Source organism: Bombus pyrosoma, linkage group LG10 (assembly GCF_014825855.1).
Source record: "Bombus pyrosoma isolate SC7728 linkage group LG10, ASM1482585v1, whole genome shotgun sequence".
Classification (NCBI taxonomy): Eukaryota; Metazoa; Arthropoda; class Insecta; order Hymenoptera; family Apidae; genus Bombus; species Bombus pyrosoma.
The window spans coordinates 16440409-16468078 of NC_057779.1; the positions used below are offsets into that span (position 1 = coordinate 16440409).

At 35.2% G+C, this 27670-nt stretch overlaps 1 protein-coding gene across 1 annotated transcript; it reads left to right on the plus strand.

Annotated features, from left to right (window-relative positions):
• The first annotated feature begins 13049 nt into the window (after positions 1 to 13049).
• On the plus strand, positions 13050 to 17950 carry LOC122571742 (odorant receptor 85b-like). Its single transcript, XM_043735828.1, has 7 exons — positions 13050 to 13085; positions 13119 to 13390; positions 14040 to 14385; positions 15937 to 16167; positions 17272 to 17385; positions 17481 to 17636; positions 17900 to 17950. Exons 1-7 carry the CDS (start codon positions 13050 to 13052, stop codon positions 17948 to 17950), a joined length of 1206 nt encoding a protein of 401 aa, XP_043591763.1.
• The last annotated feature ends 9720 nt before the right edge of the window (positions 17951 to 27670 follow it).

Consider the following 27670-nt stretch of genomic DNA (forward strand, 5'->3'; position numbering starts at 1 on the left):
TTACAAATTTATCAGCTTTCTGATGATTCAGTTCTTACATCTGTTCTGTCTAACGATGCAGGGACAGTTCATCATAAATTCGTCTGATGAGATTTATGATGCAATGTGAGTATAATAAATATTATGAAAACTATTGAGATATGTACAATTTTGTGTGTTAGACTAGATTATCCGTGTAGTAGTGACACGCGTATGTGAGTACGAGTATGTGTGCACAGCGTCTCGACAAACAGATGAATATAACTGTTCCGTTGGCAGTGTGGTGTAGAAGATAATGAAACAAAGAGAATGCTGAGACGCGTGTAAATGTATATCGACGAAGATCCTGCAAATCGTTTATTAAATAAATCTAAAACTATTTTAATACAAATTCTAAGTATAATTTTAGTGTTTCTTTAGTTTTATTTCGGCGATTAAGATCCACAATTCTCATCAAGAACTTTATTTCCTTCCATTATTTATAGTGTTATCAAGTGCTTGCATGGGTTATCAACAATGCAAAGGACGTACAGATTATGCTTATACTACGTATATTATTACTAGACTACATATACAATTTAAAGTAATTTAAACAATTTGCTAGTTCTTTTATTTATTTATAATCTTCTAAATTGTCCTTTATAATAGCTTTTAGAATTAAGATAAAAATAAAATAATCATATTTGCCATTGGCTTATGAAAACAGAAAATTTTTAATTTATTTTCGTTTCATTCGAATGGTTGTTCCTACGACAGAAATGTTTATATTTAGTATAATGTTAATTTCTATTAATATAATGTTAATTTATAGATTATAATGAAATTTGTAGATACGAGGCATCATGGTACAACACGAATCCAAAAACGCAAGCATTATACTTATTAGCGTTGCGGCGAAGTCTAACTCCATGCTATTTAACTGCTGATGGTTTAATACGGTTGAACATGGAAAGCTTTTCAGAAGTAATGTATTAATGGTGTTATCTTCAATAATTCCGCCGCATTCGCTGGAACAATATTGGTATATTTCAGGTGATAAAACTGTGCGTTTCATGTTGAGATCGACATGAACAACGGATCGATATTCAGTGATTTGTGATGACTCCTTTGTGTTAAATTAATCACACTAGATACGTTATTTGGAATGATTGTTTTATCAATATCATTACGATTGAAGGTGTAAAATAACTTGATAAAACTGTCCTAATATTATCTCAATTCATAATACAGATACGAGTATTATCGAAATCAACAATTAGTAAATAACAGTTTCGTTTCTGCTTACAGATACAAATAAAAATATTTGAACACTTCTACAAGTTTTTTATTAATATATATGTCGGAGATGAAAGGACACCGAAGCCTCCCCTTTGGAATTTTGGGAAAATCCCTTAACACTTTAATCTAGATTCTACCATAGCCGTAATTGCCGTAAAGCAATTATCGTCATTCAATCCGATTGTAGTTGTTCGAGATTTGTGACAATGAGCTTGGGCTCGAGGCGACAATCAGTCGCCAAACGTAGCCGCGGTCAAAGGATGAACGTTTGTCTAACAAAGGTATGGAGTAATAGTATAGCTCTCCTTAAAAAGAAATAGTTGTAGCGGCATTCGACAGTAAACATTCCAACGGTTTCTGTCCCGTGGATCGCCACACGCAGACACTATTCTCCGGGTAAGATGATTACTAAATGTCGATGAATCTCCACAGTACATATTCAGCTAGCCTGAGGACCCGTCATAAATCTTAAGATTTAGTTAACTAAAGTCCTTCAAACAGACAAACAGTCTTTGTCCCAACTGCGGGAAAATGAGGGAAACCTATTTTCTCACGAACGGCGCCTCCCGTCAGCAACTTTCCCTCAAAGGCGGCTAGCATCCTTTTCTAACCACCGATATGGAAATTGACCAATTGACAGCAACGTCAATTTCCCTCACCTTCCGAACGAAGGCATCGCCCCACGAATCCGATGATCTCGTGTCCTTAGACACACCCCAATATAGTTTTCCTCTGCAGCATCATCGTGACGGAAAGTCATTTTCTCTCGCGAGGTCGTATTAGCGAGTTACATAGTGTCTTTACGCTCAGTGGATATTCTACGTTTTAACAAAGAGTTAGTTCAGTAACACTTGTACCATAGACAAGGATTCGGATTGAATGTCCGCGGATTCGTTATTGAACCTAGAATCATTGTCATTAGCGTCTCGAGTATCTAATTACTACGGTTACTTGTCAAAATCTATAATAATCATACTTAAACTAGTCAATATCTTCTTTATTGCATAACAACAATGTCTAATCACCACGAAGATTCGTTTCGCGTTCCTAACCCCAACCCTAATCATAACGCGAACCCGACATATATTTACGATTTTTACGCTTATGTCTCCTAAGCGAATTGTGTGAAATTATATCATGCCAAAGTCATCACTTTGTCTATTTTATGTACGATAGTGCCCCACATGATCATAATCGTCAGGTTCGCCAATTCTTGAACGAAAAATTTCCAGCACCGCGGATATTGTGCAGATCTATTCTTCACATGTGACTTTCTGGTTCATAAAATTTGACGGCGATATACTTCTTCCTTTCAGAGAAGAAACTATTTACAGTTCAAATAGACAAATTACATCCGTTAAATAGTTACAACATACAGTTGAAAGTGGTGTACCATACAAAATCAATGTGTAATCTTGGAGGAAAACTTGACGGAAATGTAGAAATACAAGATCAGGGCTTTTTAAATAGACAAAAAGAAAAAAGGAAGAAACAGAAAAAGAACGAAAGGTATGGAAGATATAGTGGTAGATCTGGGATATCTATGTGCAACAGTAGGTGCTATTTTTCCTATATTTAACTGCAAAATGTAAATGCATTGTAAATAAAGCCAGTTCGAGAATTATTAAAGCTTTAACATTTTTTCCAGAGGAAGGAGTCGTTTGCGATTCATGGTTTCTTTGAAACTTTCGTTCCGTATAATAAGTAGAATACGTTGCAATAAAAATATTTTAACCTTGAAAATCATGGTCGGAGTTAATTTTGCATGAATTTCTTTTTACAAATCTTCACCGATCCGGAAGTGTAGAACTACAGTGGCTTCTACACTTACTTTTTATATACGCTGTACACTTAGATCTCCTGCCTTTAGAACATCGCGAACACGCAAAATTTCTCAATCTCTTCTGAACCATTAAATCGTCTAACGGAGTATCTTCACTCGATTCTATCCGATTCTGGTCCAGCCCATCCGCTACTTTATTTTGTTTGCTGTTATGATATTCGATTTGATGACGATACTCCGATAACCGTATAAACCACCTACCTACTCCGAAAGTTAAATCACGCTTACTCGCAAATGATTTCAGACTGTTACAGCCTGTCTGAATCGCGAAAAATATATCTATCAGGTACTCTCAAAATTTTTCTTGATTACAGACAATGCTTCGAGTTCCAAAAAACAATACTTCGCTTCCTTGTTAGTAGTCCTTTTACTATTATTATTAAACAACTCTTGGTCATTCTAGACTTATTTTTGCAATAGAACTCCATTGATTCTCAAATTATTCGCATTTGTGTGTACTTCCGTCGGCGATTCAAGATTATAAGGCACTAATATAGATCTACTTAGTCGACCTTCTAATTCATTGAATACGTTATTTTAATCCGCGTTCTGGGGTAAGTGCGCTTCTTTGGCTAATAAGTCTGTCAACGGCCTGATTACAGACGCAACAGTTCATGAATCGTGTAAAATAGCTGGCAACACTGATAAAATTTCTAATAACGCGAGTATCTTTCGGTACAGAGAATTGTTCAATAATTTATAACTTTACCTTCCCGGATTCTATGCTTTGCTTGGATATTTCGAATCTTAAACACTCAATCTTTTGCTTAAAAAATGGCATTTTCTTAAATTTATAATAAGCGCTATTTCCCTAAAGTTCCTAAAACTATCTAAAATCATACCTATCATTTAAGTAGGTCACTGCTGTGTCATATTGCAGATTTCTCAGAGCTCCAACAAACTCCACTAATTAACCGAACCTCAACAGCGCGTTACAAGGCCCAAAGGACATACGTTTGAACTGATACAGCCCATCAAGTGTAGCGGACGCGATATATTCCGTTATATTCCGCGATTTTGATTCTATGGGCATCTCATAGTATTCGGTATTTAAATCTAAATTTTTAAAATATTTGTATCCCAATAACCAACCTAACTGATCACCTATTAGCGGTAATGGGATCTATTTTTCTTTTCTTTTCCTGTTAATGATATGGTAATCATCTAGACAAGTATTCTATCTATTCTCGACTACATCTAGTAAATAGGTGCTGCTAGTTTAGTTAACGAGTCTGTACCTCGCGGAAGCTACTACCAGACCCGGGCCCCCAGATCCATCGGAGTTAAGGTACGCCCAACCAGCGGATGGTCTGGCCATCATTTGGCTTTCAACCACTACCCTCACGAGTCCAACCGAAATTGACCGAGCGGAGGGGTCGCCACTCCTTCCGGACTTAATTCGATCCCCGTGGTTCCAACTTTAGTCATTGGTGAGACTATCGGTGTGGATAAACGGCCACGTCACTGTCAGCCGGAGTTCCTGCTTACCGTTACTCGACAGTTCCAGATGAGACTCACGTAAGCGAGGGCCCAAGGCACTCGGCCTCCATTCGACAATCCATTCGACCGTTTCTCGATCGTTCATCTTAATTAACACATTTAGTTAGCTTCTCGTAATGGTACTCTAATATAGACGACCTGGTTTTCGGCGATAGTTGAGCGCATTTTTGTCTACAACGTGACGCTGTCTTGTGATAGAAATTTTTCTTGAAGTATCTTCCTCCAATCTTTCTATGAGTGCTCCTCACGTGACAATCTGTCCCTCCACTTCCTGGCCCCTAAGTCTCCACAACGCATGATGTTTCATAACGATTTCGTCCTATGAGTACAACTCTCCGTATTCCTCCATCTTATCCACCCATTCTTCGATCGTTAAATCGTTTTCGATCGAATTAAGGTTCGACAACATCTGCAACTCATCGCGAAAATGACGCTCTACCGATTCCATGACCATCACCTCCTCCACATCAGAGTGCGATAATCGACTAATTAAAATTTGATAATTTTTCCCGTTTGCCGATTTTCGAATCATCACTAGCAACATGTACCTTTTTTGCAGAAAAGACTACCTTTCAAATCGTCATTCATGTTAAATCCGTCAAAACTTCGACCACTGTCACCTCGAAAGTCGGTTACGGCTCGACTCTCGTGTATTGACGTCGTTCCTTATTAACGGCCACATGTCTGCAAATTGTAAATTCCTAGTCTCGGTTATTATTCAGTACACACTGTAACCATTCTGCGGTTATATCCCACTTCTAAGAAAATGTAGTGTCTGTTTAACGCTGAATCTATTATTAATTAAAGTATATAACGAAAATAATATAAATTGTAAAAAAAGTAACGATTGCTCTTAATACACGTCCTATCCACACGGGCTCAATTTCTCTACTCTCTACGAATATTATATCATCGAGAAGCCTCGCGGGTAGATGTCACTAACTATAACTACATAGAACATGATTATAAGAACATTCCAAGAAAATTGCATACTGGAGTCATTATTTTTACTTTATGTTATTATATTTTGTTAGAGCAACTTAGTGTAAGAAACATACGTATAATAATAAAATATAAAATATAATGAAAATAAGAAAGAACATTAGACTGAATGTTGAAATAAGAGTAATTATGTTTTAACATTTATGTTTAAAAATTAAAATTAATTTGAGCTCCAGCGAAACATACGTGATGGCAATGTGTATATTTATTAACTTAAATTCTTTTATAAATATGAAATTTACTAAAAAAAATAAAAATGTAATAAATACTCAATATTATTGTAGATTCACAATAAGAAATATGATTCCGACTTTTTATTTCTTCTTTTCAAGAAAATAAGTTTATATCCGTTTTCATTGGAAGATGTAGGGCAAGTGCTTGCATTTTTAATATAAATAGTGCATAATGATGTTTGTGGCAAATCGATATACAGAAGACTGTTCCCTCTGTATTTTTTTCTTCTTATTCAACCGGTAATCGCTGATATTACTACATATTACGCAGGCATTAGTTCCTTCGTAATACGCTGTAGGTAATTACGTTCGATCGATAAACATTTCTGAAGATTGTTTTAGTACTTATAAGTTTTGCTTTTACTTCCAGCAAAATGTTTCTCAGTATGCAGTGGTCGCTTGACTGTGATTTGTTGCAACATCTAGGAAGATATTTTCATATATATATATATATATATATATATATATATATAGATACATAAAAGGTACCGTCTTTCGAATGCTAAAAGCTTTCAAAGATAGTTATAGCTTTTTGCACACACACAGAGACAGACACACACACATGTACTACAAGTTGTCTGTTATGCAATTTTTCAAATATTATTCAAATTGAATTTGTTATTTTAATACATAAGATATTGTGCAAAATGTAGTATTTAGATACTGCATTCTTGGAACATCTTCTAATTCGCTTTTTTCAAATACAAAATTTTATATAAACAAAATTTTATTTTATTTTTTATGGAGAACCATATTCTGCTCTAGCATACACTACCAGTTATAGGAACATATAAGATTTTTCCTTTTTATTTAATTTGTACTTTACAATTTGTCAACTAGACATTTGGTAAATTTTTCTAACTTTATTGCTAAATAACATGTGGATGGCTACACCCAGCGGGATACCATCTTCGAGTTTGTCTATTTTATTTCTTTAGTGATGTCAGTGGAATGTTTTCTTTTTAGTCTTCCTTTTATATTGGTTTTACTCGTTTCAGTAGCCAGCTGGTTAGAATGTGTTACCATTCTTTCCTTATATTTTTTTGCGTATCTGTTATTAAATAGGTTTTGGAGTTTGATATTTATTAATTAATTCATACAGATTCAGTTTTTACGTTCTGTATTTCACCACCATGTACAGCCATATGAACACACCGGATACACTCAGATAATTAACACGTGGCCGACGCCAAAGACAAAGGAGCGTCGTTAGAAGTCGTACCAATTTAGCATGTAGGAACTAGTGATCATACCAACCTAATATTTCCTCAAGACTCCCCTTTGATCACAATATCTACAAGCCCTATAGCTTCGGTAAAATATTGAGTCTTAACCCTATTAAAACCTTTGGTAAGAATATCAGCAACATTTTCAGAACTTAGCACATAAACATAATCTAGTATACCTTTTGACACGCAATTCTTGATGTAGAAATAACGGACTTGAACGTGCTTAGAACTCTCAGCGATTATCTCATCTTTGGACCATGAAATAGTTCCAATATTATCGCAGAAAATTTTGCACTATCAGGATCCCTTTTGACGACAAGGATCCACTTACAGTCAATGACATTTCTATTCAATGGTCTTTGCACTATGCCCCACACATCCTTATTCACTAGATTGTCCAACTCTTTCATTATTGCATCAGTTCACTTTTGAGCAACGGGTCTCCTCAGGGCTTCGTACACATTTACAGACACACACAAACTTTGAGTTTTGCAAACCGTTGCAACATGAGTACAACTGTTACACCTCTTTGGCTTATGCAGACTCGCTGACCTCCTAGGCACAATCGATACACTTACAACTTCCTCCTGATTATTTTCATTAATTAAATTGTTCATAAAAAAAATCACTTTCTCCCTTATTATTTTCACCATCACTTTGGACCTTAATATCAATTTGTTCAATTCCCTTTTCAAATTCAAAATCTTCAACGTCCCATATCCAGTCAGAAAATTTCCTTTTGATGTTACTCGTGTCCATACTAACACCCTTTAGGGTGGGAAACACATTTTCTTCGAACCTAGCATGACAGGAGATCCTACACGGATAGACCTTCTTGGTCTTCGATAGGTAGATCCTATAAGCCTTGACTTGTCGGTCATAACCTACAAAAATCCTCTCATCTGTCCTGCTATCAAATTTCTTTCCGCTTGGGCTTATCAGGTACCAAACTTTGCATCCAAATACCCTCAGCCTGTTGATCTCCCCTTGGATGTGACATCCCTTACCTTTCTATAACTCCAATGGAATTCTATCTCCGATAGCAGCGGATGGGCATAAGCTCCTTATGTGACACGCAGTAATTACAGCTTCTCTCCACAGATAGTCAGGGAGCCCTGACTGGATGCGCAAACACCTAGACATCTCAATCAGGGTCCTATTGGCTCGTTCTAAAACACCATTTTGCTCAGGGTCCCTAGGGACGGTCTTCCTGTGCAGAATACCTTTTTCCCTCAGGTAGCTCTCAAAATTGGCCTCTGTGTACTCACTGCCATTATCAGTTTGGAGGACACCTATCTTGGACTGATGCAGGACCTCCACTTCCATCTGATATTCTTTGAAGCACTTGAATACTTCGCTCCTCCTACTGATAATACTAACGTGCATAACACGAGAGAAATCATCAATGAAAGTTACGAAGTAGTTCCTCCACTTAATGATTTGCACTGAGCTCTGCTACTGACATCACTGTGAACGATTTCTAAAGGACGTTGACACATGTGATGAGCTGTTCTCGGGAATGGCACCTTTGTTATTTTTCCATTCACACAGACTCCACACAGTTCATCACATTTCTTGGAATTTTCTTTCACGCTCATTATAGGGATTTTTCTCATTGCATTTCCATGCAGATCACCCAACCTCTCATGCCACGATACAGTACTCCTATATGCATCTTCCTCAATGACCTCAATGTCTTCGTCACTGTGGCCAGGCTCCTCCTGATCGTTTCCGACAGATACATCTGCAACGTATCTTTCATCGGGGGTAGTCTCCAAGTAACACACATCGTCTCCTACTTTTGAGTTGAACACCACGTCGCCATCGTCATGCGTTCCAATAGCCTAATCTCTTTTACACACGGTGGTAACACCCTTCTTTGCCACCTGCCTGATTGAAATTAGATTTACATCTAACTCAGGCATCCACAGAGCGTTCGATAAAGAGAAGGTCCAATCACCACAGGACTCAGTCATTTTCACAATGATCGTTCCCTTCCCCTTGACTTCCAGACTTCCCTTACCAATCCTGGTATGTCCGATCGCAGGTGCGAAGTCCACAAAGCGATACCTATCCGGAGTCATATGGTTTGAGGCGCCTGAGTTAAGGTAACTGATCTTCTTTCCAAACAGCTAATGGAGGATAAGGCCAATGTCGAGATGAGTCCCTTGGACCTTGGCTTGTCTTCTGGTCCCCTCTCCGTCTTGTTGTCCTCTTGTTTCTTCTTCTCTTTGGAGTTCCTCTCCTCTCTATCTCCTTTCTCCCCTTGACACTGGTACGAAATGTGGCACCATTTTCCACATTTGTAACATCTCTGGTCATGTGGGTCTCTGTTCTTCGGCTTCGGGCCATCTTTGTTTTGTTGTGGCTTGTGCTTCCATTGTCTCCTGGTCGCCATTCGAGTTCAACCAAAATGAAACATACCACAACGTGATCCTCAAATTTAATACCGGCTTTGGATAACTTGTCACACAGGGCTTGAATCTTCCCACAGTACGCGGAGATATCCATGCTAGGGGTCTTCTCGATAGTGCCCAGTTCCCGCATGCGCAAAACAATGTCCATCAATGTTGATCTCCCATGGAGTTCTTTCAGTGCTTTCCAGCACTCCTTCGCCGTTTTCAAGGCGCTAATGTCTGTGAAATACTCGGGGCGAATATGCCGGTAAATGTACGCACGTGCTTTGTTATCCATTTTAACATACTCGGGTCTTATCCTTTCTACTGCCGTCAATCCTGGATCCACCGCATCCCAGCAGCCCAGAAAAACCATCGAAGCTTCCTTCATCGTCTTTCAGTACTCATAGTTGTCTTTGTTGAGGATTGGATTCATGTCTTTGGACACATCGCCCATCTTCTCCTGATCGACCATGACGTGGCCTCTTCTCGGATAATTAGAGAAACAAAAACTCAACAAATAAATATCTTCACTATCGCAGTTCACTGCCCTGGGCCCATAACCTGTTATTAAATAGGTTTTGGAATTTTATATTTATTGATTCACACAGATTCAGTTTTTACGTTCTGTATTTCTCCACCATGTACAGCCATATGAACACACCGGATACAGTCAGATAATTAACACGTGGCCGACGCCAAAGACAAAGGAGCATCGTTAGAAGTCGTACTAACTTAGCATGTAGGAACTAGTGATCATACAAACCTAATATTTTCTCAACAGTATCTGCCGATTTCTTCCTTGACCGTTGGTATCTTTAGGTCTTTCCGTATATCCTCGTGTCTGACATACCATAGGGCGTTGATTATTGTTCGGAGTATTTTCGATTGTATGGAACCTAGTTTATTTATATGGCTCATTGCTGTTATTCCCCATAGTGGTATTCCGTACGTCCAAATTGGTTTTATTATCGTGTTGTAAATTTTTAGTTTATTTTCTATGCTGAGTTTAGAATTTCGACTAGTTAGCCAGTACATCTGTCTTTTTTTGTCTATAATTGAGTATGTTGCTTCCATGTAAGTTGTGAGTCTAAGAGGAGTCCTAGATATTTAACTTGTATTGTTTGTATTATGTGCGTGCCGTTCAATTGGACATTTGATGGTTTCGTAGTGTAAATGTAATATGGTTGCATTAACTGGGGATGCTTTTATTTGTTTATCTTCTAGTCATTTTTTTTTATTTCTGTGATATGCTCTTGTAGTAATGTGAATGCTATTTCTGCATTAGTGTGCCTGACTAGTACAGTCGTGTCGTCCGCGATTGGCCGTGTATAGTGTGTATAATATTGGTCCTAAGACGCTTCCTTGCGGTAACACTGCCTTTATGTCTTTAACTTCAGAATATACGTCCTTTATTTTTACTACAAAGGTTCTGTTGCTTAGGTATGATTTGAATAAGTAATGAATTTGTTCTGGGAAATGTTTTTTGTTTGCTTGTAAGAGGCCTTCATGGTTCACTTTATGAAATGCTTTCTCGATGTCCATGAAGAGGTTGTACACTATTCTTTCTTTTCTATTGCTAGAAAAATTTTGTTGACGAGCCTGTGCATTTGCTCTATCGTACGGTGTTTGTTTCTGAATCCAAATTGGTGATCTGGTTTGTTTAGATATTTTTTGTTTTCACGTGTTCTATGTTTTCGCCATTTTGCTCTAGCTTTCCTTTTTTCTCTGATTTTGTCAAGGATGTCTGTTTGCCTGTTGTTTAACGATACAACAGAAGCGATAGGAAACACGTTCATATGTTTATAGCAAAGGACATTACCAAAAGAGTTAACCTTGTAGCTCTAGCTAAAGGCTACAAGAAACAGTAATAGAAATCCATTTATGGCACCTTTGTTTCTAGACCTTGTAACCCAAAACATAATTTATATTCAAGGGCACAATAATATGGACCTCTCCTTATTTAGAATATTTTTTTGTTTCACTAAATTCTATTCTCTGCGTAACAGCGGGTCCAGGTCACGGATATACAAAAGTAAAGATATAGAGTTTTTCTTGAAGTAATTACCTGAACACTTATTATCACTGCGGCCCCTCCGTGTGTTTTTCCTGAGGGGTATTTGGTACCATATGGTACTTTTGATGTAATTGCTTGAGCAGTTTCTTGATTTCTGTAGCGTTATTGTTGTCGTTTTGGTTTTGATTGTTTAAGAGTGGTATTTGGTTAGTTACTTGTGCATAACTTCGGCTGCCAAAGGTGTTGATGTTTCTATGGTTAGAGTTCGATACGTATTGTACATTTGGTGTTGGCTCTGGTTCTGCAGTTTCTTGTTGTGAGGTATAGTTGCTATATGTTCTGCTTCGAAGCGATGGAAACAGTTTTCGTTGTAGTTGTTTTCTGACTTCGTAGCTTTTATAGCTTTCTCGCTTCTCAATTTTTAACTACACTCGTTCTGTAATCGTTAGTTTCTGTATCGACTATAGCCAACACCCAATATCCCTCGACTTTTCTGCGACGGTTGTATTTCATTTTTCCAAACTTTGTTCTGCCGATCTTAAATAATGTAAAAATAGTAATATTCATGTGAAATATAAATAATAAAAAAATATACGAATATCGAACAAGGACTACTTGAACAACAATCGAGAATCTACATTCCGAAATTTGCTTTAATTTTGGTTTTCATGTCTGGATAAATGAAGAATGGCGCACTATTTCATATACAACTAATAGTAGACAAGCACAATCGGAAGCGACAATTAACCTGTTCTTAATTACACCAATTGGTTGGGGATTGGCCTACATTCAGACGTTACAATATTAATTCTTGATCACCGCATTATTAACATAGCCGCTGAAAATCGCATTGTCACAAAATGTCTCCTGCACACAGAAATCTCCCATTATTCCTGTATTCTGATATATTTCACGAGCTAATCTGTAATTTTCTGTTGCTCTATAAAAAGCGCGGTACTTCCTCATTAAAAGCGAATATAAATGTAAATACATCGCAGCTGTCCACCATGCAATTCACCATCATGCCACAAAGTCAATTTAAGAATTATTAAAGCTTTAACATTTTTGTCCGTGAGGAGTCATTTGCGACCCATAGTTCCTTTGAGACTTTTGTTCCCCGTGATTAATGGAATAAGTTACGATAGAAAATGTTGATCAGAAGTGTAGGATTATACTATAATGGTTTTTACACTTAGTTTTTATACACCCTTTTTACACGTGTTTATTCATTTTCTTAATATTATATGAAGATTATTTTGGTGTGTGTATGTGGGAAAATATATTTTAAAAAATATTTTGATCGTGCCAATTAGACCGTGGATTTTTATTATTTAGACTTTTTTTGTTTAAATAGGTTTACAAAAATACAAATTTGCATTAAAATCCACGCTCTAATGATAATAAATATTTCTTAGTTTAACACGAGTCTCAAGAGTGTGAAATTATCATTTGTTTGATACTTCTCAAATAGGAAACTTTTTAAATAGGAATGGTGCCACGTACTTTCAAATTGAATAAATTCTTTAAGCGCTTTTTATATGTTTGTCAATAATTAGCACCAAACGATTATATATGGCACTAGTAGAACTTGCGGAGTTATACAAATTTGTAAGTAATAAGAAGTAATGTTCATATTTACAGGGAATATTGTCGTCAATGGCTATAAAGGGCATTATTAGCTATCCAGTTGAAATCACCCTTCGTTTGATCGGAGCATGGCCAAATTCTTCATGTCGAATTTTCAAATATATCATATGGACAACAGTGATGTCAACGTTTTTAATATTTCAATATTCATATTGTCTTACTCATGTTAAAGCGGCCGATTTAACAGACTTATTAGACGGGTTAAGCGTTACTTTTTCAAATACTCTTCTTCTTCTGAAGTTTATTATCATTTGGTTCCACAAACAGTAAGATGGTTTCTGATTATTTTTATTTGATCTATTCCTTTCAGGTTTATATTTGCTTCTATTCATCAAACTTATTTTACTTATTATTAATACTTATTACTAATAAACTTATTAACACATTAGTTATAATTTTTCTATATCGCACATTATCCAAAATTTATTGTACGGTTTTACTTAACGCGATTTTAACGTTACATACGCAAATAATCACTTCAATTCATTGATAAATGTTCAAATGATAATGTGAAATATTCTATAATAGGTAAAATAATTTACACGTTGAAATTTGTTTTCATAGCTCAAATGACTAAAGACACCTGTTATAGTAAAGAATATTTTTCAAATAGCATGTTTAAAACTTATTATCATAAAATAATAGTGTTATTTCAAAATGTATTATTCAATGAAATGCTTAAAATGCAACCTACAAGATGCAATAGAAAAGTAAACAGTATGGAAAGAATATATATATACATATATCTTTTTTTACAATATTGATACTAATTGATATACAAAACAAGTGTTGAACTAGGATAGTGATTCGAGTGTAAAGTCCACTTCACAGATCAATCGATGTACCTATATGATTGCATGATTGATATGTATGCATCTATAAAAGCTATATGACTGCGGATATTATTTTATACAGAACTTTTTCCGAAATTTTGATCATAATGGCCGAAGACTGGGATAATTGTAAATCTGAATGGAATATGGAAGTAATGATGCAGAAAGCTATTTTATCCTATCGCATTGCGAAGGTTATGCTTATAGTGTTTACATGCAGTATCTCTCTATATGCAGTGACCACCTTTTTCGTTCCTGACAACATTGAAGCATCTCATTCTACGGAAAAGAAATTTCTATTGAGAATGGAATTTCCTTTCGAAGCAACATTTTCACCAATATACGAAATCATTGTGACGATACAACTTGTCATACAACCGATATTTACTCTAATGGCAGGAATGTTTATGGCTCTTATTGCAACGTTCGTAAGTTATTACTTTTTACTTCATTCTCATATATTACTCATGTATTTACTTCTCTTTGAATCATTTCAGTTAGCATGATACGAAAGTCGCTAACGAAAGTTATGTATCAAAAGCTGTGTGACATAAATGCCCGCAATTTTCAGCCTCACATAGCTGAACTCTTTTAAGAACATTTTCCATAACCTTTGTTCGAGTATCTAGCATTAACTCTCGTACTTCACCTCAAAATCTTCAGCTGCTCAATGATGTTTGGTTTATTTACGTATACCTTCTTCTTATGGGACCTCTAAAAGAAAAAAAAGTCAGGGACTGACTGACAAGCTTGACGAATTGAATTTCGAACTTCTTTAATAGAAGTTTTTCTATTGAAGAAACATTTTTTTGGAAATTTCTTACATTAAAATTTGTAGCCGATCGAAAGCTAATTAATATTTATTCAAAACATTTTTTTGTCAGATTATCGAGAGTGCCTGAAAAATCGTGGCAACTGTTACGCTGCATACGCTTTATATAATATGCAAGGTATACCACGCACTTGGACTCACCCATAACGTCAAAAAAGTTAACGAAGGAATAATATTATTACAGGGAAATTCGGAATAATTACATGGTTTTAAATGATGATCTCCGAAAGTAGAAGTGTTTCAAAGATTTCAAAGTTACTTCCATTTTACAAAATGAAATTATACATTTTTCATACACCATTTAATGCATTTTTTAATTCTCTTCGTCAAAGAATTAACATACTTGAGTCGAAAAATTATTGATTTAAAAGATATTTTAAATTTAGTTTTTCAGCAATGTATCATATTTGGATCTAGGATTGAACATTTCTTCCCTATTAGTGTTGCCCTCTTTGCTTATGTTTACTACCAGTTGTTTCATATAAAGATCGGTGGGCTATCTGACGTCTTCTGGTTAGCACGTTTATTCATTCACTCAAGCGATATTATATTTGACATCTTCACCTCATTTCCTTTTCATAGTAAGGATATTCCTTAACAGCACCTTCGCAAACAAATGGGTAGGCCACGTGGATCCATTGCTTGAATACAACGATCTAAATCCATTAGGTTTTTTCTTCTGGCGGCATTTAAAATCTATCGTGCATCAAACCCAACGTATGTACAACAATACACAACCTGCGCGAAAGAATGCAAACTGAATTTAAAATTAGTCGGAGAACATCTAATATTTTCATACGAGTGCGAATATCGATCCTAAGCTATACAATAATGTGTATTGTGCTATGAGATAGACTTGAAGCATTTGCTGTAATCATAACTTGAAAACCAACAGCAACATTCATATGAGGCTTTTTATTTATTCTAATGTGTAGATTCGCTTTCTGGAATATTGATATGCATTTATAAATCATCCTGTATATAACTATATTATATTACGTATTATTGATTAATTAGTTACATTATCAATTAGTTACTGCTAATAATTATATTATTCGTTATTATTTATCAATAAGAAATATCATAGAAGTTACGATAATAATTTTCGGCAATTATAATTTCTGAAAGCGTATTTCATTATTTTTAGGTACTTCATGTAGCCAGTCAGATCGATATACTGTGCGACAGATTAACAGAGATTTTAAATAATCACAATGAAGAGCAGTTACGTATAACAATCATAAAAAGTCTTATAGCCAAACATCAAAGAATTATAAGTTTATCTGAAAATGTCGAAAGTGTATTCACTTTGATATCTTTGCTACAATTCTTTTTTAACACTGTAGTGATCTGCTTTGTGGGCTTTCTTCTTGTAACCGTAAGTAAATTCAGTCATCAGATTGAAAAATACAAAGTGAAAATTTATATTCATCTACAGTGAATCCCGAAAGTATTTGAACAGTCCTGTTAAGGATTACTTCTCAACTCTGTGAAAAAGATCCGCGCTCCATCGGCGACAAACTACTCGTTGATTGCTCGATTGTTAATCATTGGCCTAAACATATCAAGTTCGTTAACCCTCATTCTTTTTCTGAAATTGGTCATAGACTTGACTTTGATTTACTCTCACTTATCTCCCACATCTTGGACACTGTCTATCGTGCCATTGCGATTTCGTGTCAATCTCGTTGTGGAGTGCGTTCAAACGCTTCGCGTTAGTCCTCAATCTCGTTAATTTTCTGTGGGTCGTTCTGTGAATACAGCTTCGTTGGATTTCGGATTCTTACCGCAGTTCCACGCATGCAAAGTAACCCATTCTTATTTCGGCGATTGTAAATGGATTATAAATTTCGAAGCTGTCCAAACTCTTTTGTGACATTTAACCGTTATCAGGCAAGAAACGGTCGTGTGCATGTGCATGTATGGTTCTATAACGACGCGCTGTATTTCACGGTCTAAAAAATGTTTTGTGTATTGTATTATACATACTGAAATCTCATTAGTACTGTAACGAGGCATGGCTACCATGATTATACTGGTAAACATTGAAACGGATCTGAAAATGTATATATATACAAATGCTACAAGATATACACTTCGCAAATATCACAAAAGTATTTGAACAGTCAATAAAATTATTCGCTATATTAATAAGCAACAATATCTGGTGGGATCATGCTTAGCATTAATTATATGTTTAAGACTGCTATTTATAGTCTATACTAACTTTTCACTAAGTGTATATTTGCAATAAATATTTGTAACTTTGCATTGTCGGGTTGTTTTCAAATTTTGCTACTATAATCACAATAACCATGTCTCGTTACAGTACTAACATTAAGTATTTCAAACAGTTTCGTGATATGCAAGCAATATATTTCTACAAATGTTCTATGGTAAACGTCGAATATTTTCGAGAGCCACTGTATTTTTCATATCACTTGGCGATTATATCATTAAATATTTCTCTTTCACATTTTAGTCATTAAGCAGTGGACAAGCACCTGCAGTGATAGCAAAATGCTTTCCTTATTACATAGCTGTTAATTTTGAAGCACTTACACTTTGTTATACAGGCGAATATCTTAGTTCAAAAGTAAGATATTTATGTTAAAGATTATAATAAGGTTATTATGATTATGTAAAAAAATCTCCTTTTTATTATTGTATAAAATCATTCTTTTTTTACAGAGTGAGGATATCGGTTGGACTGTGTACAATTCCAACTGGTATCGATTAAGTATTTATGAAACTCGTGCGCTTTTATTATTAATATTGCGCTCTCAGAAGCCTCTGAATCTCACAATTGGGAAATTTATGAATCTTTCTTTAGAGACATTTGCTAATGTAAGAATTCTCTTACGCTTCCATGAAAAATTGAACCAAATGTTCTAGAAAATAAATTTTTATCTTTTAACACAACACAAGTGACTAATTTTACAAAACAAATTTTAATATTAGTTATCCAATTAATGAAAATAATTTTACTTATTTTATTCGATATACAGTCAACTTCAATATATTTTTTGCATTTGACTTGTTAAAATTATTAATCAAGACAGTGATATTAAAATGATTTATTGTCATGTTTCTTATATTCTGTTTTATAGATGTTGAAAGCCTCTGCTTCGTATGTTTCGGTGTTACATGCAATGGAATAAAACACGATGAAAATTTGTAATGATAAAAAATTGATGCGCGCCGGAATAATATACTCTTGTTATAATACTTATTTTACTACAATGACGAAACAATCTGCTCGAAATTTGGAAATTGAAGCAACCATATACTACTAATGAAGTGTAGTAAATAGGAAAATTTGCTTGCTTCAAAATTTATTTTACATTTCATTGTTTTCATAAAATGTAGTATTGCAATTGTTATCTAAATTTAAAGATATTCTAAGTATTTATTTTTTATATGTAATTATTTTTTTATGTGTCCTTTCCTTACGGTTACTGCATTATTTTGTTCTAATTTTACATATTAATAAATATCTAAAATGTATTCTTCTGGACTGTTATGATAATTCAACTGATTATCCATATACAATAGCTCACGAAAGTGCTCGAATGTCCCTTAAAACAGAATAAGTTTTTCAAAATTGGAACAAATCATTTGAAACTTTTTTAGATGTTAGAAGATTTACTATATGACGTTTGAACCATATTTTAATAAATGACAATTGATCGGAGTCACAATGAAAATAGTGGGAGGAATTTTCACGAATATTAGATGTTTCTTGGCGTGATAGTTGAGTCGCGATAACAAGTGGAGGGGGAAGGGTCGGCACAAAGCTGAAACTTTTTAGTGTTTGGCGTGAACTCGAACATTCCTGGAAGTTCGGAAACCGATAAGTATGAATAAAGCAGTCTGTGATAAACAGCGCATTCTATCTATTACAATCCGTAAAGTGTGTGCAAATCAAAGCCAATCAAGAAAGAGGTGGTAATATTACATATTGATGTGAATATTTTCCCGCTCCCATTTTTACAATAGTAAAGATCGCTTTATCTGTAATTTAAATAGTATGTTTTGCAAATTTAAATATGCCAGTTACACATGCTGAAAATATCATCGAAATCGGTTAGTTACAAACGGTTAAAAATGATAAAGATCGCAATTTTTCAAAACCTTCCACTTATCTACCACTTAAAACTGTCATAAATTTAAAGATCCTTACATTTTTCGATGTTTTTCGCTTATTTCTGCATCAACCAATTTTCATAAACTAATCGTCCTAATTTTTCAAAACCCGGTTTTAAAGAAATTTTCTGAAAAAAATATTCCATTTTAAAGGGTGTTCGAACATTTTCGTGAACCATTCTGTTATAATTAATAACATAATTGGCTAGTGAAATGTACATATAACAATTGTTTAAATCTGGCGTAAATAACATATACATATATATTATAATATAATAATTATCATAACGTAATGCAAATGTAACACGGCGTATAATAGCTTCGCAATATCTCTTAAGAAATTTTAAAATATTTTAAATATTTTAAATTAAAAAGAAATATTTTGAACATTTAAAAATGAATATTTGTTTTCCTTATGAATTCACTTTTTCTCATAATGTCATTTAATACTTTTCGTTATGTACTTTAAGTATCAAATAAATGCAAATCAAGACACAAAAAGTAAGAACGTGTTATACATATTTCTTTTTGAAATATAGAGTATTACTAATAACATCTATAAAAATTTGATCATGCAATTTTTAAGTGAATATATCGTGCATTGAGGAGGTAAATATTTATAAACTTTTACTTCACTATTATATTTATATTTACGACTGACAACAAGCTTCCATTTAAATTTACTATATTTTATGTTCCAGAAATTAACTTTATATGAAGTTGAGTTTTTATACTCTTAATGTGCAAATGCGGACTAAAAGGAAAAAATTGTATAATGTCTTGCGGATAGGGTGTAAAAATCCACTAAACGTATGTATGTACACAATGTAATAGATGTTTATTGCTTATCCGTGGTATAAATACGACCTAAGAATATTTACTACGGGAAATATGAGAATTCTAATCAAATGAAAATTTTATAATTCTAAGTTATATATAATTATATAAATAAAAATACTAAATAAGAAATACTGAAAAATTAAGACAAATAAAAAAGTAGTCTTAATTTTGAAACAGTTGTGTTTGTTTACACGGACAAATAATACTTCGAAGATAAGATATTTACGCTAGAGACCATAAGAACTCTAACGCTATTACCTACGTAAATGTTTCCATCTTATCATTGTTTACAATTTCTTTTTGCAGAGTGTGAATATCAGTTTGATCGCACACAATTCCAACTGCTATAAATTAAGTGCATATTTATGAAATTCGTGACCTTTGGTTATGAATATTACGTTTGATCCTTACTTTTTAACCCTTACAATTGAGAAGTTTATGAATCTCTCTTTCAAGGGATTTCCTAACGCAAAAATTTTGTTAAACCCATAAAAAATTAGTATTAACAAATAACGTTGAACCTTTATATTTAAATATAATTAAAGTGAATAATTATATAAAATAATTCTCAAATTAATATCAATAATTAAACTGAATACGAATAATTTTTGTCATTTTGGTTGACATGTTGATTAACAAGTTGATGATAAATTTGTTGTGTCCTCTCTACTTTTGAAAAGTATCTTTTTGAAGCGCAGCTTCAATGATATATATTTAATATAAACAAATCTCAGTATTTCGAACCAAGATATCAAGAAGATATCAGGCTGATTTGTCTCACATTATTTTTCTACCTATTTTTTTCACGCTAGTTCTCGAGCTCACCTCTCTCAAGGAAAATTTTGTGGTGTAGAGCTCGTTTAAACGTTGGATTTTCTCGCCCAAATCACTATATGCAGTTGCGTCTGAAGCTGCGTTAAACCCTAATCACACAGGCGACATCCATTGCTGGTGTGCACCAATTACATAACGACACCAGTTGCGATATAAGCGACCGGCTCTTACGTAAATTAATACATATTCCACAGACGACTGTGCTGGTATCATGGACAACAATGCTTCTTTTCCAACAAACAAGATCTAAATGTTGCGTTGCAAATGGTACACGCGTCTGACGTTTAATTGCTTCAGTTGAACTAGTCAACTTGACTTCAATTTGACTAGTTCTTTAAAATTCTTTCTTTAAACTAGTTCTTTAAACTTTAAGAAGTGTATGAACTTAGAATCCTCGAATTTTGTGTGTGTATGTATATATTTAGAGTAAAATATAATTGTTACGACAAGTAAGAAAAGCCTACATCACATAATCCATGGAACAACGACTAAAAGTCTTGAAAGATTTAGAAACATTGCCAATTGCAGTTACTAAGAAATATAACGTAAACGGTTCAACAATTCATAAGGTAAGACAAAATGTTGTAAAATGATAGATTTTTCTAGCAAACCTAAGGTACAGAAGGAAAGACAAAGAATGGAAAAGCCTGTATATGAAAAGCTGAAATACCGCTTACTGATGTGGTTTAGGAAGAAAAAGGCCACTGAAGATTTTATACCTGATGCTTTGCTATTGGCGAGAGCTGCTGAATTGAGAAATGCGCTGAGGTTGTGCTCAAATGTTAAAGTGAAGAAATGAATTTCGGTTATCGAAAAATACCACGACAGACGTCTAATGCGAGCGCACGGAGGAAGTGCTACTGCTGATGAACACCCAGTGAACAAATTCATCGAAGAGTTCCAAGAATTAACGGAGGAAGAGGACGTTATGAAAAAAAATATCTATATGGACGAGATCGGTCTTTTATGGAGAGTTCTTCGATCAAAGATGTTGATGCACATAACAGAAAAATCTGTAAAAGGATATAAAAATAGTAAAGAACGTATTACAGTTGCATTATGTACAAATGCATCTGGGACGCACAAATTGATGCCTTTAGCCATTTATAAATGTCAAAATCCTCATGACCGCAAACATTATAAGAACAGACTTCATTCTTAAATCACAACATAACGCATGACTCAATCACTATTCGTTAATTGATACGAGAACTATATTAAGTCTAGTTTACGAGACCATTAAATACTAAATTCAATAATTGGAAAAGTAATGCTATTATTAGACAATTGCAGAAAACATAGGCTTGCAGCAGAAACGATGGATTTAAAAGCTTTAAAATAGTATATCTACCGCCAAATACTATCAACCTTATATACCCTATCGATCAAAATATAATAATATAGAATTTTATTTCTTCAGAAATATTAGAAATTAGAGTCTCCAATGATTTCTATCCTAAATGATAAGTTTATTGATAGATGGATCTATTTACAATGGATTAAATGAGAAACGATGGTTATTTAACGTGAACTAAATACAGTAATGTGCTATAACTAAATACGACTAAATAGGTAATTCACAACTCATAACAACTTGGCAACTCAACTCTCGACTTCTCACAACTCGACTCTTAGTTAACGACTGACCGTTTAATTCGTCTTTCTCCTTTAAGCATTTCTTTGTCTTTTCTCATATCCCTACCACGTACGCGTTGCGTAACCGTCCGCGATTATGACCATGTCACACGCTCAAGAAGGCCACCCACTCAGAAACAGTAATGCCACAGCTATTGAAACAATAACCAGACAGTAACGGAATAGCCGCCTCTGATATACACCCGACGATAACCCTCCCCCCCCCCAAAGGGATTAAAACCTCAATATAAAAACCCTCCTAAATTTGCGCTCGACACCTTATTCTGTTGTAACACTTTGAACCGTCACTCCGTTGGATTTATATAATAAATTCCATTATCACATACGAAGTTTAACTTCTTCACCTTATTCGTGAAACGTTCGAACTACGACGGGAAGAGATTGTCACGTAAGAAATAAAAAAAGAAATCGAAGATAAAAATAAAAATAAAAAAATACAGAAATAAAAAGAGAATTTATTTCTTAACATTTGGTTTACACTAATTACAATTTATTTCTAAACTCTAGCCGTGACTTTCCAAGACTGAAGCTCTTACAATTTGACTTTCGATCGGATCTGTTTCTTTTTCCTTTGTCACCCCTCAATATCCCCACTATCCACGCGTTTGTTAGACGTCCGCGACCATTGCCACGCACGCTTTTGCCACGTAAAATTAAGGCTTAGGTTTTGAAAACAAGAAGGTTGAGCCGTAACACAACTACTATCTTTCTTTTCTATCGAACTTTATTATGAAGCTTGAATATCACGACTTAATAAGCACAGTTTACGCGACTGATCTGAGAGATGTTGACTGATGAGAGTTTGTAGTTTCAGTCCAGAGGTGTTCTCGTATTATTACGGAGAAAAGCTCGGTGTGGGTATGCCCTTTGAACTAACAACGCGGATTCGTTGTTCACACTTTTCGTTAGGAAAAGTGAGGGTGACGATCCGCGATGCCAATTTGTTATAGCCCACGTTAATAAATGAAGATAGGAGGAAGAAGCCTCCTACCAATGTGGCTCATAGGTGACATTGTTCATGGAAAAAACCAGCTTTCCCGTTAGGTAAATATTAGCTTTTTATCGTTAGGCAAATACTCGCTTTTCCCCGTAATTTACACGAACGTATAATAAACTTAAGGACTGTTCTAAGGGCCATCCATAAACCGATAACACTTACAGGGTTAATAAACTAAAAGTTTAAGTTTATGGTGGGTCCTTGAGGTCATTGAGGGTACGCGGTGAGGACCTGCACACATCTGGCCTCTGATGTGGATTGACGACACACCTTCTTCTCGAACATTCGGCGGAAGGACCGTTGGGAAATTGATGGCTCATTAGGCACTTCGCTTCGGCGATACACATAGTCGCCGAGTTTTTTTTATTTATTTATTTATTTAAATTTTACAATTTGTCCAGTAGGACATTTGGTAAAATATTATAGCTGTAAATGATAAAATATATTATGTGGATGATTACCCCCAGCGGGACTCCATCTTCCAGGTTTCATTGTGTTTCTATTGTGAGATCTACAGGATGCTTCTTCTTCAGTCTTCTTTCTATTATGGTTTTATTCGTTTCAGCTACCAGCTGATTTGGGTGTGTTACAAGTCTTTCTTTATACTTTTTTGCATATCTGGCGATTTCCTCTTTAACTGTTGGAATTTTTAAATCTTTTCGTAAGTCTTCATTCCTGATGTACCATGGAGCGTTAACTATTGTTCTTAAGATTTTTACTTGCTCTGTTTCTATTTTAGTTATGTGACTCATTGCTGCCATACCCCATAGTGGGACTCCGTATGTCCAGATTGGTTTGATTATTGTTTTGTATATATTTAGTTTATTCATTATGCTTAATTTAGATTTTCTATTGGTTAACCAGTACATCTGCTTCATTTTTTCACGTATTCTGTTTGTTATTAATTTTATGTGATGCTTCCATGTAAGGTGTGTATCTAAATGTATTCCTAGATATTTGACATGCTTTTTTTGTGCTATGTGGGCGCCATTTAGTTGGATGTCCGGTGTTTTTCCTTTTCTAAGCGTAAAAGTTATGTGATTGCACTTACTGGTGTTCGCTTTTATTTGTTTGTTTTGCAGCCACTTTTCTATTTTTATAATATGTTCTTGCAGTAGTGCGGCAGCCGTTTCTGGATTTGCGTGCCTCGCTATTATGACCGTATCGTCCGCGAACGTTAGCGCTTTGCTGTTGGCAGTTGTTGGTATGTCTGCCGTATATAGTGTGTATAGTATTGGTCCTAGGACGCTTCCTTGCGGTACTCCTGCCTTGATATCCTCAATTTCAGAATATGCATCATTTATTTTTACTACAAAGGTTCTACTGTTTAAGTAAGATTTGAGTAGTTTGTAGATTTGATCTGGAAATTGCTTTTTGGTTATTTGAAGAAGCTTTTCATGGTTAACTTTGTCGAATGCTTTTTCGATGTCCATAAAGAGTGCCACTCCTGCTCGGGCAACCGAGGTGGACAGACGTGTCTAGTCGGTCGTGTGCTCCGGTGAAGTGATTCAAAGAAGTGTTTCGAAAAGAAATAAAGTTAACTAATAGTGATAGAGAGGGGAATTTTTAAAATGCAGCAGATACCAACAATAGAAATTACAACCAAAGGAGAAATGCACTGTATAAGCAGGTCGGTAGATTTACCAGGCCTGAAACAACAACAGCAAAGTAACGACGACAACCAAAACAATATGGCTATAGAAGAAACGGAAGAGCAGTGAAGACAGGAGGAGCAAAACCACGACAACGAAAGATATTACCAGGACGAAGCATGGAAAATAGCAAAGACAAATAAGAAACGTAAAAATACATCAAGCACAAGTGCCGCAGAAAATCTAGATACAGAAAAGCAGCGATGGCTGCAAGAATTACCATTAAGAAATTCCTTCAGCTCACTAACGGAAGAAATAGACGCTAATCTGACAAGTAAAGCCACAACTCAATCAACTCACATTACAAAACCACCACCAATATTTGTTGAGGCCCAAATAATAGACCCGCGTATTGATCTACAAAACGATATAGTCGGGAAGAATAATTATACAATAAAACAAACAAGATTAGAACAAGTAAACATCCAAACAAACACCCCAGAAAATTATAGGAAAGAGATAAAAACATTAAAGGGAAAAAATGCTGTATACCACACGTAACACCTCAAAACGGAAAGGAGCTACAAGATAGTTATAAGAGGTTTGCACCCAAAAAGTAACACAAAAAAATTAAGTGACGAACTAGCAAAAATTGGCCATCAAACAAGAACAATAAACAACATAACGAGATATGACACGAAGCAACCTTACCACTATTCGTAATTGAACTGGAACCCAGAAACAATAACAAAGAAATATATGAAATCAAAAAAAATACTAAACACAATAGCAACAGTGGAACTACCACGATACAAGAAAGATATACCACAATGCATGCGGTGCCAACAATACGGCCACAAAAAAAATTATTGTAACAGAAGCTCGGTATGTGTTAAATGTGCAAAAAATCACTTAACAATACACTGCCCACACATAGAAAAAATAGAAGAAGTTAGATGCTATAACTGTAACGGAAAACACCCAGTCAGCTATAAAGGATGTGAAATCAGGAAATAATTACAACGTAAACTGTTTCCACCACTTCGCAATAGAACATTCAATAACTACAAACCACAACAAAGTATAACGGATAGTGATACAAGATTGATAGCACGACATGAACCAAACACTATAAACNGGAAACATTAATCCCCAAAATGTGCAGCACGTAACGAACATTAACCACAATAACACCAACACCTTTGGTAGGCGAAGCTGCGCGGAAGTAACCAACCAATCAGCACCCATAGACAACCAAAATCAGAACAATAGCAACAACGACGCTACAGAAATCAAGGAACTGCTCAAGCAATCCATCAAAAACACCGAAATGCCAACAAAAATGATAAGCGAGCAAAATGCAGTTCTCAGACAGCAAACACAACAGATCACAGTCATGCTTCAACTACTTACAAACATGCTAAGCAAAAAATAAAAACGGACACGCTAAAAATAGCAGCCTGGAACTCAAACGGCCTACAACAAAGGGCCCTAGAAACTAAAACATTTCTGTACAACAACAATATCGACATACTATTTGTTTCAGAAACACATTTCACTACAAGAAGCTACATGAAAATACCGTACTACACAATATATGATACCAAACACCCCTCAGGAAAAACACACGGAGGAACCGCAGTGATAATAATGTAGTATCGCGGACATAAGGCCTAGGAGTTAGCGGGTAGACCACACACAATGTCGCGAGAGCCGAGACGTTTTTAAACTATAAACAATGTCCCGAGAGCCGAGACGTTTTTAAACTATAAACAATGTCCCGAGAGCCGAGGTGCCGATGGGCCCGTAAATGTGTCATCGGTTCTTCAAAGGAATAATTCGATAGAAAAGGTCTACGTGGCTTTGGCCACGAGCGGTCGCAGAACACGTGTGTGGTGGGTCTACGGGAAGACAAAAGACATGCGATAGCAGGACAGTTTAAGTTGAGAAGTCGAAGCGGGTAAATCGAGAAGTCAGTCGGAGACTTCGAGTTTTGTTGTCGAGATAGTACTGTTAGCGTTGTCGAGAGAGTGTGGTCCGCGTGAGAGAGAATGTTGGATCCGTTGTGTCGAGAGTCGTCTAGATTATAGCGCGTTATTGCGATTAGTTCATATGAAACTACCATCGTTTTTCTGTCTGTATTTGTACAATCCATTCATTGTAAATAAACTACAAATATTAGGATATAATAACATTATATTCCATCAAAGATACTACAATAAGAAACGACATAAAACACCACTTACACAGCCAAGTTAGTAAGGAATATATCCAAGCAACCACCGTTACAATACAAACTAGCAGCAATCATTTACAGTTGTCAGCAGTATATGCACCGCCGCGACAAAAAATTACAACACAAATGTGGGAAGAGTACTTTCAACTTTTAAGTAACAAGTATATCGCAGCGGGAGACAACAACTCAAAGCACACACTATGGGGATCAAGAATTACTTCACCTCGAGGTAGAACCCTGGAAAAATACATTAGAAACAATAACCTCAATATATTAAACACAGGAAGACCGACATACTGGCCGACAGACCTGAGCAAAATACCTGACCTACTCGATTTTGCAGTTACAAAGGGACTAAACGCAATTAAGCTAAAAATAACACCCAGCCTAGAGCTTAGTTCCGATCACACACCCATAATAATTACATACAGAAACAAACCAATACTTTATAACAATACTTTATAACAATCCAGATACACTATGCAATAAAACCACCAAATGACAAACATTTAAAGATATAATCGAGAGTAAGATCAACTGCAACATCCCATTAAAAACACCCGAACACATTGAACAGGCA